Source organism: Merops nubicus, unplaced genomic scaffold (genome assembly GCF_000691845.1).
Source record: "Merops nubicus isolate BGI_N331 unplaced genomic scaffold, ASM69184v1 scaffold11664, whole genome shotgun sequence".
Taxonomy (NCBI): domain Eukaryota; kingdom Metazoa; phylum Chordata; class Aves; order Coraciiformes; family Meropidae; genus Merops; species Merops nubicus.
The window spans coordinates 6,931-25,313 of record NW_008604899.1 but is presented as its reverse complement, the minus strand read 5'-3'; the positions used below and the strand labels follow the sequence as shown (position 1 = coordinate 25,313).

Genomic DNA, 18,383 nt, shown 5'->3' with positions numbered 1-18,383 from the left:
AATTAAGTCTTTCAGGTGCCTCATATGTGTATTTTAATGAAAAAGAAGCACCTACAAATAGCATTTACAGCTCTGTTCAGTGATTAATCCTTTAAAGCTTCACAAGAGGCAAGTTCAGATGAACACCACCTCAGTTCATTTAAAACCAAGCTCAAAAGGAAACCTTTAGTCTGCAGTAAGAAACATACTGGCAAAACCCCAAAACCAGTATTCTTTATTCTGTACTTACTTAGCAGACCACCCAATAACAATGTTAATTCCACTTTCACAAAGGAAAAGATTGTACTGAAAGCAGAGGCATGAAAGTGGGTATCATTACAGTAGAGTCAAAGCATAAGGTACACAATTTCCAGCTACTAAACAAACACAACAGATCTCATATATATGTGTATGTATATGTATACACAGAGACATCTAGTAACTATTTTCCTTTTTTTTTTCCTCCTGAAGTGAGTTTTAATCTTTCATCTAAAATTTTCTACTGAAAGAAAAAAACAATATTATTTTGTTTAAAGTAATTCTGTCCAATGCTTTTGGAAGCACACCACAATGAAGGTGAAGGATTCTTCCCTCCTAGCTAATATGAGCAGAAAAAGGAGCTTTAGAAAATTTCACTGGAAGTAAAATCCTGACATAATAAATTAAGTTAGAAATTAGCAGTATATTAATCTTTCTGACATGATTTCACTCGGGACAGTCACAGTCTGCTTCCTGCATGCTTCCCAGTGCACGCAGAGTTCCAGAAGGATTGGAAGGCAAGGTAACAACAGGACAGAACAACTTCCATTCACAGCAGGGAAGCAGCTACCTTCATCAGGCATCATTTCCACCACCTGCTCCCTGAGAATGCCAGAAAGGAAATTTTTTCTACTTGATGTAAGACAGCTGCTATTAATGCTATGATAATAATGTACAAAAGGGTCTTGCTCACGGATCTCACTTAACAAGGGAGTACATTACAAGCTCCTAGAACAATGGCAAAAGAGGACTCTTAACAATCAGGTGAGTGAAGTGTGACAATGAAATTTTAAGCGCACATTACACATACATTCCTAGTATTTAAGTTATATGGAAATTTTACTTACATTGTAGAACGCAATAAAACTTTTGGGTACCAAGATCCTCCAAATCTTGCTAAGGTATTTAAAGCACCAATAGGTGACAAAGGGATAACCTTCCTGAAATCCTGTATGTTAAGATCACGTTGGGTAGGGATTTTTCTTTTTAATTAATTTGAAAAAGTCTAAAAGTAACCATTCTTACTGTCAATATCAAACAATTTCCATCTGTTTTATACAAAGCTCATTACTATAGGTGAAAAGTGAACGTTATAATCTACAGTTGCAGATTTTTGCATTACTTGCTTTCCATTGTTTACTCTTATTGGACTTCATATATATTCATTGAGAATTCCATAATGAACCTCAAATGGTTTTCTTTTATCCCTGTTCCCAAGAAAATGCATTGGTCACAGGCAAACTCTCTGAAAGCCCTCCCAAACTCTTCTGACTACTTAAGCTGTGTTTTCATATAATGCACATACACTTTTAAATATCTGGGTTTTTTTCTTGTTAGTGAAAGCTGAGTGCATCTATCTAATAGCCATAAGCTTGCATAAAGAATCTGAACCCTCTGCCACAAAACCAGGCATTTATTTTTGCACGTCGTTTTGTTTATTAAGGATTGCATTTCATGAAAACACTTTAGATCCCACACCCACGACTACGTATCTTAGTATTTTACTGTAAAACACTTTCTCACATGATTTTTTAAACCTGTTAAATTACCACAACCAGATCTCTGTTAGCTAACACTTTGTTGGCAAGAAATTATGGAACATTAGAAGCAAAGCAAGACGCCATTCTATGATAACACTCTTTAAGGTCTTGCATATGCATACCTGAAACATTTATCTTAAGTATTTCAGAAGTGTCTGTTTGTAAGAGGAAAAAAAAAAATATTAAAAATGCAGTATGTGTCTGTCACATTTTAGGATTAGGGCTGCCTCCAGACCTATAACAGACGCTCTCTGTTAACCCTTTTCCCCTTCCAAAGGGGAAGAGAAAGGGAATAAGGGAGAGAGACTTATGGATTAGAAAACTAAAACACCTTTAATGAAAACAATAATAAAATGGAGTATATACAAAACCAGTATTGAACCCACAGGCCATGGGTAAGTCCCAGACTGGACACAGTGGCAGGTGGGAACCAGATACAGAAGCTGGGTTCTGGAACTGGATTCAGGAACACACAGATCAGGATCAAAGGCAGAACGGACGGAGTCCTCCTTCGATGCCAGCCATTGAAGAAGAGAGCCTTACCCTTGTGATCCCTCAGCTTTATACTGAATGTGACATATAGGGGATAGAATACTTCGCTGGTCAGTTTAGGGTCACCTGTCCTGTCCTCTCCTCCCCACACATGTGGCCTTTACTTTCTGCCCCCCTTAATGTGGTACACGGGATTTAGGAGTGACCTTGGTCTGCACACTGATCCTTGGTGGTAACTGTAAACATGGAGTGTTGTCACTGCTAGAAGCAGACACTGTGAAAATGTGCTGTTAATTTCAGAAATTTCAGAGTTGAAAAGTAAAATCACTGAACAAAATTAGTTCTGTTCTAACCCAAACCAGGACAGTGTTCATGCTCAAAGTATTATTACTCAGACTTAGGAACACTGTCAAAAAGATAAAGAATGTAAGATAAATATTTGTATTCCACTTACAAACATGCTGCATTCTCTTTTATACCTCTGGCAATCCATTCCTACAAACTGCAATGGTAGCCGTAAGATTCATATGTATGTGGTGAACACACTACTCAGAAATGCAATGAACAGTGAATTCCAGTTCCATAAACGTGTCATTGAAAATGTTTATTGTATTCAGCATCAGAATTATGTGATCCATATATCTCATCCAGTACATTCCTGATGCTTTCTACACAAACCTCTTCTTTCTGATGTTTCATAGCAGCTTGCTTCCATATCTCTTCAAACTTTTCATCTGAAATGTTCATGCCAATGTTGTGGAGAATTTGTGCAATCTACAAATTAATACAATTAATATAATTCCAGTATTTTCTTTAAATGATATAGTCTGTCTTGTATACATACTAGCAATCTTTATTTGCCAAAGAATATTTTTGAAGTCTTAAATAAGAACTACAGATCACATCCTGCATCCTTAAGTAAAGTAGTTCCTATTTGTGTAAATCTGGATCTTAGTGGGATGAAAGCTGAGACGTACAAACTGTCTGCAGCTAATAAAGTAATGCTGATGCAACTTCAACCTTGGAAAAATCAAACCCAGAAGATTCAGGGAAAAAGTAAGTGTTTTCTTAGAAGCCTTAAGTTCTGTTTATCCACTGCATTTGTACTGTTTGAAGTTATCAACATAAATCAGGTTACATTGCTGTCTGCATTTCACAGCAAGAGTGCCACACGCAAGATCTGGAGTCGGTACAGGCAACTGGTGAAGTGACTAATGGAACATCAGCTTTGTTCACATCAGCTTTGGGTCTTGCTATAGTTTTGCACCAAAGTAATTCAGCAGAAACACATTTTTTCCAGATTTTCTCAATTGGATGCTTCTTGCTGAATGCTTCATGACACTGACCTGTTGACTCATTAGAGCACGGTGGCTTTAGAAGAATATTGATGTGGCTTGTGCTTGTGTTAGTATCAGCATATGTGTGGCTTCTTCAGCTGTATCTTGTGCATGTATGCATGGGTGCTCTATTTATGCTCTGGGGATTTTATGCACGCCTTGATAAAGTAAGACCTTTAACACAGTCAAATCAACATTGTTTGATTCTCAAAAACTGTCTCTTGTATAAGTATAGATCTGATTCACAGTACAGCAAATGTACAGCTTCATCTTAGCCAATAAACCTATGACAGTTTATGCCAGCTGAAATTACAGGAGGAAAACAGGGACTAAAATTTATTTCTTCAAGCACAGGTGTTGTTTCAGTTAAATCGTAATATTACTCATGAGGAAAACAAGCCAGACTTGATCTAATGTCTTCAAAAAGCTAGTGAAATTTAAAAGTGAAACTGAAGGCAATATTCCATTATAGGATACCACTGCTGGGACAATAAAGGACACCATGCTCTCATAACCTGGCTATAACATAATCAACAACAGCTATAACATAATCACTAACTAAACTACAGACAATCAAGTGTGCAGAGCGGGTTAAACTGACCATTAATTATTGACATGACCACAATGAATACACATCACACACTACTATTCAGTTACATACCTTCTATTCTTTTCAATAGACTAGGACATTCTAGTGGAGAACAGCAGGCCCTAGAACTATTTTTTCTTCTGTAACATGAAGAGTCATCTCCTGAAATTGCTTTATAGTCAGAATTCATGCACTTCTACAGGCCTACACAAAACCTGGTAGTATGAAATGACTCTGGGCTTTCATATAAGTTCATTAGCTATTACCTGTTTGAAAATATTAATACTCCACATCAAAACAAAAATAAGACTATGAAAATAAATCAAAGAGCATCACTGAAATACTGAAACTGCATTTCATGAGTACAGGGTGATTTAACCCAGTCAGAGGTAGTTCTGTACTGAACTCTGTATAGCCTGTATAGTCTACAGTGGAGAAGGACACCTCACGCCACACTGTAACTTCAGAGAAGAGTTCTGCCGAGCACTCGGCAGGTGTCACGGGCTTCTCAGTGAAGCATGAATTCTATTTACTGTTAGCTGTATTCTGCACGCATGGAATCCCTGCTTCACAGTGAGAGTATAAAATGGTAAATGCTCATGTACACAACATTCTGACAAGCCATTTTATGTATATGGATAGAACATAACACCACACCTTCTACATCCCCAGCCACTAACTACCAAAATTCTTGTTTGTAAAATACATACTCAAGTTCCTGATCTGCTTTCAAAGTAACTGAATATTTAATATAATGACTAAGAGAGACAGAGAGAGATGTCATCAAGGCTTCTTTTTTCATTTTAGACTGGAATTTCACAGACTGTCTCATAAATTGTGTTTCAGATAATGAAGTTATTTCTTAATATTTTTTTCACTAAAAATGCATATAAATGTAGAAGCAAAAGAGTAAAACAATACTGAAGAAAAAATGAAGTTGTTTCAATATTTATGTAAGAGGAACTCTGGACTGTGAGATAACAAAGCAGTAGCAGCCCCCAGAGATATCAGATAGAAAAATCAGAGTACCCAGGCAAGTCCTTACAGTCTCACATCCTGTCTTCCTCTTCAGAAAGAGATGGCAGTGTGTGACTACCTACATCCTCTATCATTGTGCAAGTCCTTTGTAGATCTGAGCCCACGACTGTGACTCAGCAGAGCACTTAAAAAAGTATATTCAAGCAGTTTGCTGAATTTGCCATTAGCAAAACCTGCAAATCTGTTTTGAGAAGAGACACCTTGGGTAAAATTTTCCACTGAACATCCCTCTGTGAGAGAAACTAATTTTACACACCTGTAAAAATCTTTTTGTGGCGCTTTTTTGAGACATCTACTCCTAGAATCATATAATAACTTAGGTTGGAAGAGATCATCCAGCCAGCCACATAATCAAAGCAGAGCTAACTTTCCCATTAAACAATGTTGCCTGGGACCTTGCTCAAAAATTTGAATATGTACAAGGATGGAAATTTCACAACTGTTTCGCTCTTCTCACACTGCAGAAATGATGACTCACAGACACTTAAGCCCTCGTTTGACACAGCATTTGAGCATGTGAGTAGCAACAACCTGACATACTTCCTTATACTACTTACTGAAGTTGGATGTCGAGAAAATTAGTATATACCACCTTTTTGAATAATTTTTAATGCAAAGGAGTACATATTTTGCAGATAATTGAATGCATGTAAAGAAATGTGGCAACGTTGCAACAACTAATTTGACAACCTGTTTGTCTGATAATACGACTTCCCACTCCCACATGGCTAGAGGTACGGTTATCTTGGAAGAATATTCCGAAGAAATGCACTATACCTCTGCCTTTGGTCTTGTTTCTAAAAAGTCTCTTTCATACACTCCCTTTTGACTGAAGACAGAAGGGAATAACAATGCATAAGCACTGGACTCATCACCGTAGTTAGTTCTGTCGCTGATGCGGCGGGCTTGAGGAGTAGGAATGTCCAAGCGGACAGATGGAACACCACACACTGGATAACCTGTGCAAATTAATCAACAGGCAGCATGGAAAAGCCTGCATGTAAAGGGAGTAGGGAGGATAAAACATTTTGTATTAAATTAGAACAAATTTGATACTTCGTCTCATATAGATTCAATAGCAAGTTATATAATTTTCTTCCTCATCACTGTTTTCACATTTTTAGAACTCCTAGCTTCAGCTACACGATGAAGCATGACAACAGGAAGTCTTGCAGCAATATTCTAACACTTATCCAGTACTTCCAGCCGAAAACATTTTTAGGTGATTCCAAGAAGACGCTGTTCTCCTAAAATGACTAGCAGAATTTCTCAAAGACATCTAGATTAACTTTCATGTTTCAAATGGATTAAGCATGACAAACATCCAAGTCATGCCAACTTCCAAGCCATAATCAGAAACAAACTTAGTTCAGATAAATTAATTCACTGTCCTGCATTAGTAGAGCTTGTTGCAATATTTTTCAACTTGTTCCTGATTTTGTCTTAAATAATGCCGAAAATTGAGAACTACAGTCCACTGTACTTACAGGCTGTTGGAAGACCACCTACTATAGCATTATACTGAGAAGAAGTTGTTTGATAATTTCCAAATACATTATCTGTTGATCTTCTAAGCATATTTGGTGTTTTTTCTGCACTTCCCAGTTCCTTTAACACAAGATCTTCCTGCTTCTGCAGTGGCTCATGATTCATGTTCGTGCCTCCAGGCAGAATAGGAGCATCTGTTTTTTTCCCTAGAAACAAAAGTTATGGTCCAGCCAGGATTTACTATACATTAGAATAAGAGGTAAATAACACTGCTCGAATCCCTGAAAACTTTGTTTATAAAGTAGGCAACATAATTAATCTGTGTTTCTGATAATGATTCTAACATATTTTCTACTTTCTGTTCACTTATGGGACATTCTCAGCATGCAACACAGAACTGCAGGGTCCTGAAATACATCTGTATCTGAGGCTCTGCTGGTGGTAGGCAATGACTAAATGCCCTCTTTAAATCCTACCCTTCTAAAGGACCACCTAGTCTACAACAGCAATGCCCTTTCAATAGCTGTTGTAAGAACAAGATCATCTCCACAATTTCCCAGTATTAAGTCATCTACCTCTTGCAATTATTTTGTCTTCAAATTCTTTAACAGCTGTTTTGTCTTTCCAGTTCAGAAAGTTTGCAAACTCCAGGTAATTAACCAGACCATCTTTATCCAAATCACAACAGTCAAATAAGGAATCCAGCAGCTCATCATCTAGACCAATATTAAGCTGGAAACATGACTTTCGTAGGTCATCCTTGTCTATCATTCCATCACCGTTCTATTAGAATAAAATAAAACAGTTGTTTTAACAGCAATTATAAAAAGGTTCCACCAAAAGGAATACATACACATATGTGTTTATATATATCATCAGGCACAACATTTTAGAAGAATAACATTGCTGAGTACAGAAAGAAACTCTGAAAAATTTAGAAATTTAAAATCTGAATAGAGAAGTGTCAAGAAATAACTTTCAACTTAAATAATACAGTGATTTGAGAGTAAAATGGTGTGAGACAGTATTATGACAAGATAACAATCTAATCATAAATGTTGAGGCAGAGCCAAGATTTCTTTTGAAAGCAAGGTATCAATCATTCTATATATGTTACAATTAATGTTATATATGAAATGCCAATTATAGGGTTTTTTTCCCAGAGAGAAAAAAAAGAAAATATCTGGAATTCTGGTGTTGGTGACTCAGTCAAAAAGCACCTCTTAGAAGAAAACATGAACATAATCCCTTCAGTCATTTTCCTTTTAAGAAGAAATAAATTTTGAAGAGCAAAAAATGCTAAGATTATTCCTGCTCACGTATCCCCTGCTCGCTGTTAACTTGGATCATTCCAAATACTGTTGTGAAAGGCTGCAAATACTGTTGTGTTTCAGTCCACAGCATACCACAGTAGGTTAAACATACAGTAACGATGAAGTTACCTTGTCTTTACAGCCTTCAACTATATTTGCCTTGCTATGCTTATGTTTCTTCCTGTCTGTATCTCCATAGCACAGGAGCACTAATGTCACAAATTTCTTTACACTTTTACTTTTCCAAAGCACTAACCTTATCATAGTGCCTGAATGCTTCCAGTAACAGGTCAAAATTCTCATAGTTAGCTTTCTTCAAACTCTGCCGCACTGCAGTCAGGACAACTTTCTCTCTGTCTTTACCATGGAGGAACTCATGTGGAACCCAGCAGTGAAGAAGATCACGAACTCCTATAAAATAAACACTTCCTCAATTAGCTGCACAGAAAACAGACATTTTTTTAAATGGCTTACTGTCTCCATGAAAAGGACAACTGGAGATTTGAGATGCTGGTTTTCAGCACTGCAGAACATCTGATATGGCCATTTCATTAAAAGATAAAATACTCCACATGATTTCTCTTCTTGCATGCAGTAGTTGATATCAAAAATTTGAAACATCTTGATATAACTTCACAAGTCCATCCACTGCTTCCAAAAGCTTCTGACAGCAGTAAGAATTACTAAATGTCCAGACAGTTGAGAACAAAAGAAAATAGATTATTAATCTATCACTTCTAGTCAGTTGTATTTCCGGATACTTACACAAACAAATGGGAAAGTCGACATAATATTTCAGGTAATTATATGTATTATATATAATTGTCTTTCCAGAAATACAATATACTATTTTTTGTTACTCTCCTCATTTTCTATGTTACCTAACATTTTTAGTATTCTTCAACTCTTTGGCACACTGAGCTACAGACTTTGTCCAGGTCCCCAAGACACCAAGGTCACTTTCTAGAGTGCAAGAAGTGAATTCAGAGTCCAGTACCAAATCGGAGTAGCTCACCTAACTCCCTTCTAACAGCAAGGCACATGCATTGCTTTCTGCTTATTAATGATTAAATTTTTTTATTGGTTCCTTCTGCTATTACTTATAGGACAAGCACACCTACATATTTAAAATATTTAACTTTATTACACTACTTAGTAAAGCATGTGTAAAAGCTTGTGAAGTATCTGAACAAGCCCTCTCTGATATTGACTAATTAAATAACTGAAATTTTCTGCTGCCCAGCTATTCACTGTATTCCCTAGTTATTAAACATAATGTTAAAATGCTGTCAATCCCAACACTGACTACATGAACTAACTTTCAAAATTTTGTCACAATGAACATTAATATTTTTTTATCTTCATTCTATTTTCTGTCTCCCTGCTACCTTCAATACTTATTTCTTGCTAGTTATTTTTACTCTTTTTATAGAAGTGCTCAATGAGAGGTAGCACAATTTATTTAAACAACCACTTTAAATTTGTCACTTAGATGTCAGTAGGCGTTTTCTGGCATTTCTCATTTCCTTGACATTGATACAGAAGCTTTAAAAAAACCCAAACACAAAAAACCTAACCCTGAACATGATCATCCAAAACCTCAAGTTTCTTTATTTCTGACATTCTTTTTCTCCCACTAGCAACTTCGGTTCTTCTCAAATTTTCCTTCCAAAAATTTACTGTCAGTTAAATTTTTGTACTTTGACTCCAAGACTTTAGGCAAAATATATACTACACAACCAATAGAAATTACTTCAGCACAGTTTCATCAAGAAGACAGGATTTTATCCTGCCTCTGAACTTACCACACTTATCTGGACGGAGTACTGTTCCAAATGTATGGCCTGGGGGAACATTCATAGTTTCTGCTATACTGTCAATAAGCATATTTCTTTATTAATTATCAAATAATTTATTAATAGCCAAAATAAACCCTCTGCTATTATTTTTAAAATGTGATGCTCTGTTATATAATTTGTTCACCTGAAATGTATCAGTATTTGCTTCAAAGTTGCAACTCCAGAAAATCATCCCTTTATAAATCTGTTTAGAACATTTGCTCTTTGTAATATAATACAATCAAATGTAAACATTTACTTCTTGAAGTAAATTTACTTTTACACTCATTAAAAGGAAATACATTCTATGCAAAAATCTTTTTTTCCTAAGACAATGACAGAAATAAGTGAGACAAATTTTTATAACATTAGTGAAGTAATAGTAATGTTTAGGACAAATCAAATCTCCAACTGAAATAATATCTCAAAAAAAAATATTTTTGGTTCAAGTTGAAAAATTGGATCATATCTCTGCTTTTTCACTTGCAATTTTGTGTCTACCAAAACCAGCAACTACATCAATAACTATCTGGAAAATCTGGCCCAATTTTATTTACCAGAAAATTAAGATACTGGTGGCGACATTAAATAATTGTTTATTTATTAATTTGAAAACTATGCAATGCTCACTTTATCTCTGTGTTTAATAATTAAAAAACTCTTACATGAATCAGAAATCTCCATCAAAATTGAAAAGAATCAGTGTTTTATTCTAAAATACAGAATAAACACTAAAAAACCCACAGAGAGATGGAAGCACTGTAATCTAAAAATGACTGTATTTTCTTTCACCATTCCCAGATCACACACAGGATGTGTGTGATACAAAATTCACTAAACAAAATCAGGTTAGCTTTTATTTGCCTTGTAGTACTAGTGCTGGGTCTGAACTTGCACTGCAACTCATATTCCCTGACTGATCACACTGCTTCACTTTCCTCACACTCCAGGTCTACGTCCCAGTAAGGTAGGACAGAGTGAAAGAGAGAGGCTCACACTTGTGCTTCCTCCTTACAGGTACCATGGGCGTAGTTCTCCAGAGTCACTTAAGCCTTAAGTAGGAAGTCCCTTTATGTAACCAATTGCTGCAGTGGAAGCACTGAGTGCAAAGTTACAATTTTACCCAAGGCAGAAAAATATACTGGAGGTCTGGCAAACATGACTGAATTCTGTTCTTGCAAGTTAGCTTTGCTTACTTACGGATCAAGGACTTCTCCAAGCTGAGGCTGAAATTCTTCATTGAAATCATTGCTTTGTTTTGATACAATTTTTGCTGCTTTCTTCCTACAAATAATGAAAAACTCTCACACATTTGTTTAATAGTATTCAACATTTTTTTCAGTAATATATAAAAATATTATATGTTAGAAGGAAACAGCAATTCTTTTGCAAGACAAACATGAATTTATTAATTGAAAAATATTGCTATTTAAAATCCAAAGTGTCTTTACATAATGCTAAAGATATGCCAGGTGCTGCTATACTGCAGTAGAACTAATTTGGATAAACTATTCTGAAAATCACTCCTTGCACATTCTATTCAGTTCAATATAGCTAAAGGATGGGATTGTGAGATATAAAGTTATCTTCAAATATGAAGACTCATTCTTCTTGAAAATTCACACCACTAACTACTTAACTCATCGCAACTTACGAATGCAGATCAGTGAGCCAGTTTAAGGATTTGGATACGTATCGCCCATCTTTAAAGTGAGGGGTTTCTCTTCCAAAAGTAAAAGACTTGCTGAAGTTTGGTGAGTCATACTTCCTATTTATTGCTTCCCCTGTGGAAAAAGTAAGCATTTCATTCTGTATAAAACACCTCAGGAAGAAAAATGTACTAAGGATCTTCATTCTTAAGACAAAAAAAAATGAAGAAACAAAAACAAATACCTACTTAACAATTCTGTTCAATCAAAGACAACTGATTTGCATTTGCCATGTTTATTAAGTAGTTAGGAACAATCTCATTGACAAAACTGAAGATAAAAGACAAAATAAAAAGCAAAACCTCCTTCAGTGGTCAAATAGCTGATGCCAGGGCAGCAAAAAAAGTCAAAATGTCCTTTTATGTCTGACTAAAGACAAGCCCAAGAGAATTAATGAAAAAGTACCAGGTAGCCTAAGTAGTGAGGGTCCTGCAAACAAATCACTTTATCATGTCCATACCTAAGCAGAGACATGCACCATTTAACTTCCTAGTTGTTAAAAAAGCAAACAAACAAAATGCTAAAGGGCAACAAATGGGTTTGAGGTGCTGCACATTGGGATACAATCCTGCTGTGTTGACTTCAGTGGAAATTTTGCCACTGACTGTAAATAAGATATGACCCTACTTGTTCATGAATCCATTAATCCAGCCTTGCCTATAAAATGAAGTTTCACATACAAGAGTATCACCTAAGTACTCTGTGTAAATGAGCTGCAAGCACGTTTCTTCTCACAGAAAAGAATGTCATTCTGTTTCTCCAAACTCTTTTCAATCACCTTTTGAAGAGAATGGCAATTAAACTTTAAAAAAAAAAATTATTCCCTGTATGCTTTCCAGTAAGGACTTCCTCTGGCTGTATGGCAGCAAGGATTTTTTTTTTCCCTGCTGTCTGTTTTTGACTTGGCTTCTCTGCGATCTTGTGGATGGAAGTTAAAAAGGACACAGAAATAGATAATGAATAATCCCACTAAAACACCTTGGAAAGCTGGGGAAGAGGAGAAATAAAATTACAAGCTTAGCCAATTTATACTAATGCTATTTGTAGTAGAACTTCTAAGTGAGACACCACAGCATCATAATTTCACATCTATGTACCTGCCTCCATATAAGATTTGCATTATGACAACTGAAACATCTGTATTGCAGTTTCTTACATGTCTTGGCTACACCTACAAAACTGCTGGTAGTAGTGCAACAGGCAATTTTATTATAATACTAGTCTTCCACAGCTGCAATGTAAGTCTCTCAGCCTAAGTGGAAATGATGGAACCGGGAAAAATCCAAGTGGCTGAGAAGTAATCCATGTACTGAATTTCAGAGTTCTGTTTGTTACTCTGCTCCTGTGCAGACCTATGAGATAAAAGGGTAACTGCTATCCCTAAGCAGACCACTTCATACAAGAACAGCCCCCAGAAATATTCTGTGGGACAGATGCACAGGCAGGATGCTGTAGACACCTGCATTCCACGGAGACAGTCAGTAGTCTGAAATCCCTTGTAACTAGAGCTTGATGCTGAGCTCCCCCTCAGGAAGTCTACCTGCCCTGAAATTCTGCCTGGATCCTTATAAAAAGAGAGGCACCAGAGGTGAAAGTACCAGAATGGGCTGCACTCACAGTTCGTAGCTTTAAGCCCGAGATTGCTCTCGGCAGCACAGACAGTGCAAAACTAAATAAGCAACCAGGGCATCTAAGAGTATCTAGCTTCCTGGAAACACTTTGCTTTTCAGATAGCACCCAAACGACATAAGGCTTCAAATTCCTTCATTAGGTTCTTATACTAATACACCCACCACAAAGTGATGCTACTGTTATAGAAACTGGTCATACTCTCTAAGTTGCATATAGGTATTTTTTTCCACATCATTACTTTTGAAAAGACTTTATGTTATATAAAAACAGTAGTAAAAACTCACAGTTTGTATCTCCAAAAATAACATAGAGTATATGTTGAAGACATGAAGAGGAACAATTACCCTTATTTCTATTAGAACTTCTTATGCGGTTTCTTATCAGCCTTTGAACTTACCCACATAATAATCATTGTGTGACACAACGTACAGATCATGTCCTTCCCTGGCTTCTTTATCCACTTCCTCAAACGTTTTTGGTGGATTTATAAGCTCTCCAGCTGATACATCTGGAAAGTAAGGAATAAACACGTGGCTGGGGGAGGTAGAGGGGTGTTTTGTTTGATTTGCTCTTGATTTTAAATAATATCAGATAATATCTTATCAGAGAAGATGCTAATACTGTGGAAGAATGATGCTTCTTAGCACATTTCTAGTCAACCTATAGTAATTTTACAACATAATGACATGGGATTAGGGGGAAAAAAAATCACAGAAGCTGAGATGAACGTATCTGTTGCAAGACAGCTACACAGTCAACATGTGATTTGCTCCAGTCTACAGAGGACAGATTCACAGGTCAAGGTAATATCTTTTAGACCTACTAGAATAACTGAGAGAAGAAAACTGTCAGGTACCTAAACAGTTCTCCAGGAAATCTACAAAGACAGATCTGGAATAGAGCCAAAAGCCCCACTAGTTACATCCATTCTCAGTTGCCATTTTCTTCATTGTAACTGAAAAATACCAGTACATTTTTATCCTTTCAATAACTGCTATAATAATAGCTTTTTTATTAAGCTGGAATTGTTGGAAGCACAGAATAGGTACGAAAATGTAGGTACTAAAATGCAGATTGTCTTCTATTTAGAAGAAACACATTTTAATGGTAAATTTTCCTACCTTGGATGACTTTTGTTCCAAATACAGTATTAATTATATCAAAGCCTTCAGGTAACATAGAAGATCGATCATGTGATCTGCCCAAGCATGCTTGACGGTTACTAAAGTAAATTGCTTCTTTTTTGTCTTGAATTCTTTGTTGAAAATTGGTTTTAGGAAGTGGATTTATCAATGAAGCTGCCTGAAAACATCACAAACAACACAAAAGGCAGGAAAACCAGCAAAATTTAATCATCCGCACATCAGCAGGGCTACCCCTCCCACGCACAAAACAGAAGGTGGGTCATAACTGTTCTAATGAGATCTTAATATGATTACACGGACAGAATTTTATCTACCAAGCTGCAAAATAAAAATGTATTTTAAGACCACTAATATTCAGTGCTGTGCTAAATCACCAGCTAAATAAAATATATGAGACAGAACTTTTTATTTTTGTGCAAGTTTTTCCATTTTTTACAGAATTTCAGATTGCAGCTTTTCTGTTCTTATCATTTATTAAAAAACATTGAGAAATTATAATACGTCCAAAACTTGTGTGAAAATTATTACAGTTCTAACATCTTTGGAATGAAATCTCTTGGTGCTTATGATTAAAAATAGCTTTGTCTAGCAGTTAAAACTATCTAATCTCTAAACAGCTACTCCAGATTCTGAAGATGCAGAATTTGAAAATATTATTTCAGGATATATACTAAGATCGCATCCTAAAATCATTTCAACAGAAATTACTTCAGCAGGGTTTTCAAAGCTTAGCACTAGGGTGGACAAAATTTTTGCTCAATGTACACACCAGGTTTGGCTCAATAGAAGTTACTTGTAAAACTAGATGAACTTCAAGGGGGGAAAAGAAGATTTTTAAAAAAAAAATCTAAAATACCAAAACAGGGTATTTTGATCTTTGCAAATAATTTGATTTTTCAGGCTACCCATCAATGTAATGGGGACTCTAGAGAGAGTTTACTATTAGACTCTTGCTGAATGTTATATACAGAAATACAGAAAAAAAGTAGTAGCAAATACACTAGATCCAAACCCGTGCTTAGCAAAATAAGATTCCAGCTCTTTCTCCAGTTAATATTTAATTAATAATGTAAAGCAAAGCAGTCTTCAACAGACAGTATAGACTAAATAAATCAATGCATTCAAAATAAACCTTCTGAGTAGGGGCACCAAGAACCTGACTTTTTCCAGTTTGGATATACCTAATAAATGTCCCACTCAACAACCGCTAATGTCAGAACTTACGTGTTTCAACTTGAAGACTTATTTTTGAGACCTGAACTCCTCTTTGGCTCAATTTCTTTATTTGTAAAGTTGAGAAGTATTAACTTACAAGCCCAGATGATGAAATACATCGTCTGTGTATACATCATAGTGTATTCTATTAACACAACTTTTATTTTTAGACATTTCAACAACAATTATGTGATAAACTCACTGATTTCAGTTGCTTGATGACAGATTACAAAAATAATTTCTGAGGTAAAAGAATACACACAATATAGACTGACGTATCCAAAACATCATTTTTTAGCTAACAATATTGTTTCAACCCAAAGGTAATAAAGAGTACATAATAACTACACTGAAGTATAAGCACATTCTCAGATATCAGTACTCTTGCTAACTGCTCAATAGGTTTTATCTCTGTAATCATTAAAGATAAAAGCAGCAAAATTTGTGGGTAGAAGATTGTTCATTAACTTAAATGTTGAAATTAGTAGTTCAGCTGTCATTGCAAAAATTAAGTCCCAGATAAAAGTCACCGAACCTCAAGTGTTTTCCTATTTCAATCCTGCTAATTAAATCACAAAATGGTAGGGGTTGGAAGGGACCCCTGGAGATCATCTAGTCTGATCGCCTTACCAAAGCAGGTTCACCTGCAGCAGGTTACACAGGTACACACCCAGGCAGATTTTGAAAGTCTCCAGAGAAGGAGACTGCACAACCTCACTGGGCAGCCTGTTCCAGTGCTCCATCACCCTCAGAGTAAAGAAGTTGTTACTGATATTCAGGCAGAACTTCCCATGTTCCAGTTTGTGCCCATTGCCCCTTGTCCTATTGCTGGGCACCACTGAAAAGACACCAGCTGCACCCTCTTGACACCCACCCATCAGATATTTATAACCACTGATAAGACCCCCTCTCAGTCTTCTCTTCTCCAGGCTAAACAGACCCAAGTGTCTCAGACTTTCCTCATCAGAGACGCTCCAGTCCCCTAATCATCTTCGTAACCCTCCACTAGCCTCTCTCCAGTAGTTCCCTGTCTCTCTTGAACTGGGAGAGCCCAGAACTGAACACAATGCTCCAGATGTGGTCTCCCTAGGACAGAGTAGAGGGGGAGGAGAAGCTCCCTTGACCTGCTGGCCTCACTCCTTTTAATGCACCGCAAGATACCATTGGCCTTCTTCACCACAAGGCCACATTACTGGCTCATGGTTAAATCCTATGAATTGACCTCAGAATTCAGATAATCCACAACAGCAGTGAAATGCTACAGTGTAAATCATTCAGCTATGTACCTTTATCTCTGACTATGATGAAATCACTTGCTTTTATTAAGGACATTATTAAGTGGGCCATTCTTAAACAAGAGTAAAAGAATCGGATTCATACACTAGGTGAAGAACGTGATGCTATGCCATGTGTTAATTGAGTTGCAATGTCAGGATCATCTGCTCTGCCGTAGAATATTTTTTTAACACCAGGAGCTGGATTTGTTGTATTTCGAAACTTTCGCACAGTAGTTGGAGTAATGGGCTGTATGCAAGACAAAGCAAAAACAGTTTTTACCACGTATTCACAAAAAGGAAAAGAAAACATACTGCACCCACCCATTTCAGTGTGATTCCACAGAGGTAAGAATAAAATATGAGGACCTTCTAGGGCTACAACACAGGCTCCTGCACATATGGATATTCTAAGCATATGGTCAACATAGCCCAGCCTAAATTTTATCAAATCAGCAACAGAAATAATGACTCGCTACATTTCAACTATTTGGTTCTATTTTTAAGACAAGTAACAGCTCCTTCATTGTATACTTAATGAAAAGCAGATGTTACATTTATCATCTTCAGAAACCTTTAACCTGATTCGTAATCCACCATCAATGAAGCAATTTCAGAAGTTACTTTAGCCAGAGTTGTTTGTTTGTTTAATTAGCCATTTAAAGGGAAAGCTGCTATTTAATGTATTATGCTTGTGCCTTTGTACCGTCTGACTCTTCAGGAGTGTGGGTAATGGCCAGTAGGAAGCACAGTTCTGAGGGGCATGCTTGGTAAGAAGGATCTCCATCAGAAGGAATAATAATTCCAATAATAATCACTATCATTCTATTACTAGAGAAAACTGTAAAACATTTTCACTTAGTCCCATCTAAGCAGGTATAGTGAATTTTGTAAAATATACAGAGTGAAAAAGAACCGCCAGAAGGGTTTTAGAATCCTTTCAGCTGTTCTCTATGATCCCATGTAATAAAAACATTTTAAAAACCCTACGGTACTTTCTAGAGAAAAGGGATATAGAAAAAAATAACCCAAGTTTCACTGATTTTTTTTTTCTTTTTTTTGGCCTGCCTCAAAGCACACTCACTAATGGGAAATTATTACAGAAGTTTCACAAGGAGCATCTGAAAAACCAACTCACCCTGGGTAATACCTCAGTGAGGCAACATGCAGCTGTATCACCAGTGGGAAGCAATTTTCCAGCCTAAATAATAAAAAAAAAATACAGCGTAACCAAACTCGTTGTACTAATAAGAACAACTAGACAAACTGGGATCTAACACCTTGCACGAAATGTTGTCTAATTGTCCAATTAGAAGGACAGTTGGGGGGGGGGAAGAAGCTACATGCATGCTGGGGGTAAAAGAAGAGGAGCGCCGGGAGACGCGCCTGCCGACCCCACACGCTGCTCCTTCCAGCCTCTTCCCTCAGCCCACGGCGCGACCCCGGCCCCGTAACGGCCCAGAGAGCGGGCGGGATGGCGGCTCCGCCGCACGGTGAGACCCCTTCGGCAAGGGCACTCACGGCCGGCAGCTCGG

At 36.8% G+C, this 18,383-nt stretch overlaps 1 protein-coding gene across 1 annotated transcript in view; it reads right to left on the bottom strand.

The window, feature by feature from the left end:
* Positions 1-2,861: 2,861 nt before the first annotated feature.
* The window catches only part of EFHB (EF-hand domain family, member B), a 15,770-nt gene continuing 248 nt past the window's right edge, over positions 2,862-18,383 (bottom strand). Inside the window, exons 2-13 of the mRNA XM_008939176.1 lie at positions 17,987-18,049; positions 16,955-17,098; positions 14,336-14,516; positions 13,612-13,722; positions 11,528-11,657; positions 11,074-11,157; positions 9,841-9,908; positions 8,292-8,446; positions 7,298-7,505; positions 6,722-6,928; positions 6,012-6,193; positions 2,862-3,044 (exon numbers count right to left, since the gene is read on the bottom strand). Coding sequence (XP_008937424.1) covers positions 2,862-3,044; positions 6,012-6,193; positions 6,722-6,928; positions 7,298-7,505; positions 8,292-8,446; positions 9,841-9,908; positions 11,074-11,157; positions 11,528-11,657; positions 13,612-13,722; positions 14,336-14,516; positions 16,955-17,098; positions 17,987-18,049 — 1,716 coding nt within the window. The remainder of the gene's footprint in view (positions 3,045-6,011; positions 6,194-6,721; positions 6,929-7,297; positions 7,506-8,291; positions 8,447-9,840; positions 9,909-11,073; positions 11,158-11,527; positions 11,658-13,611; positions 13,723-14,335; positions 14,517-16,954; positions 17,099-17,986; positions 18,050-18,383) is intronic.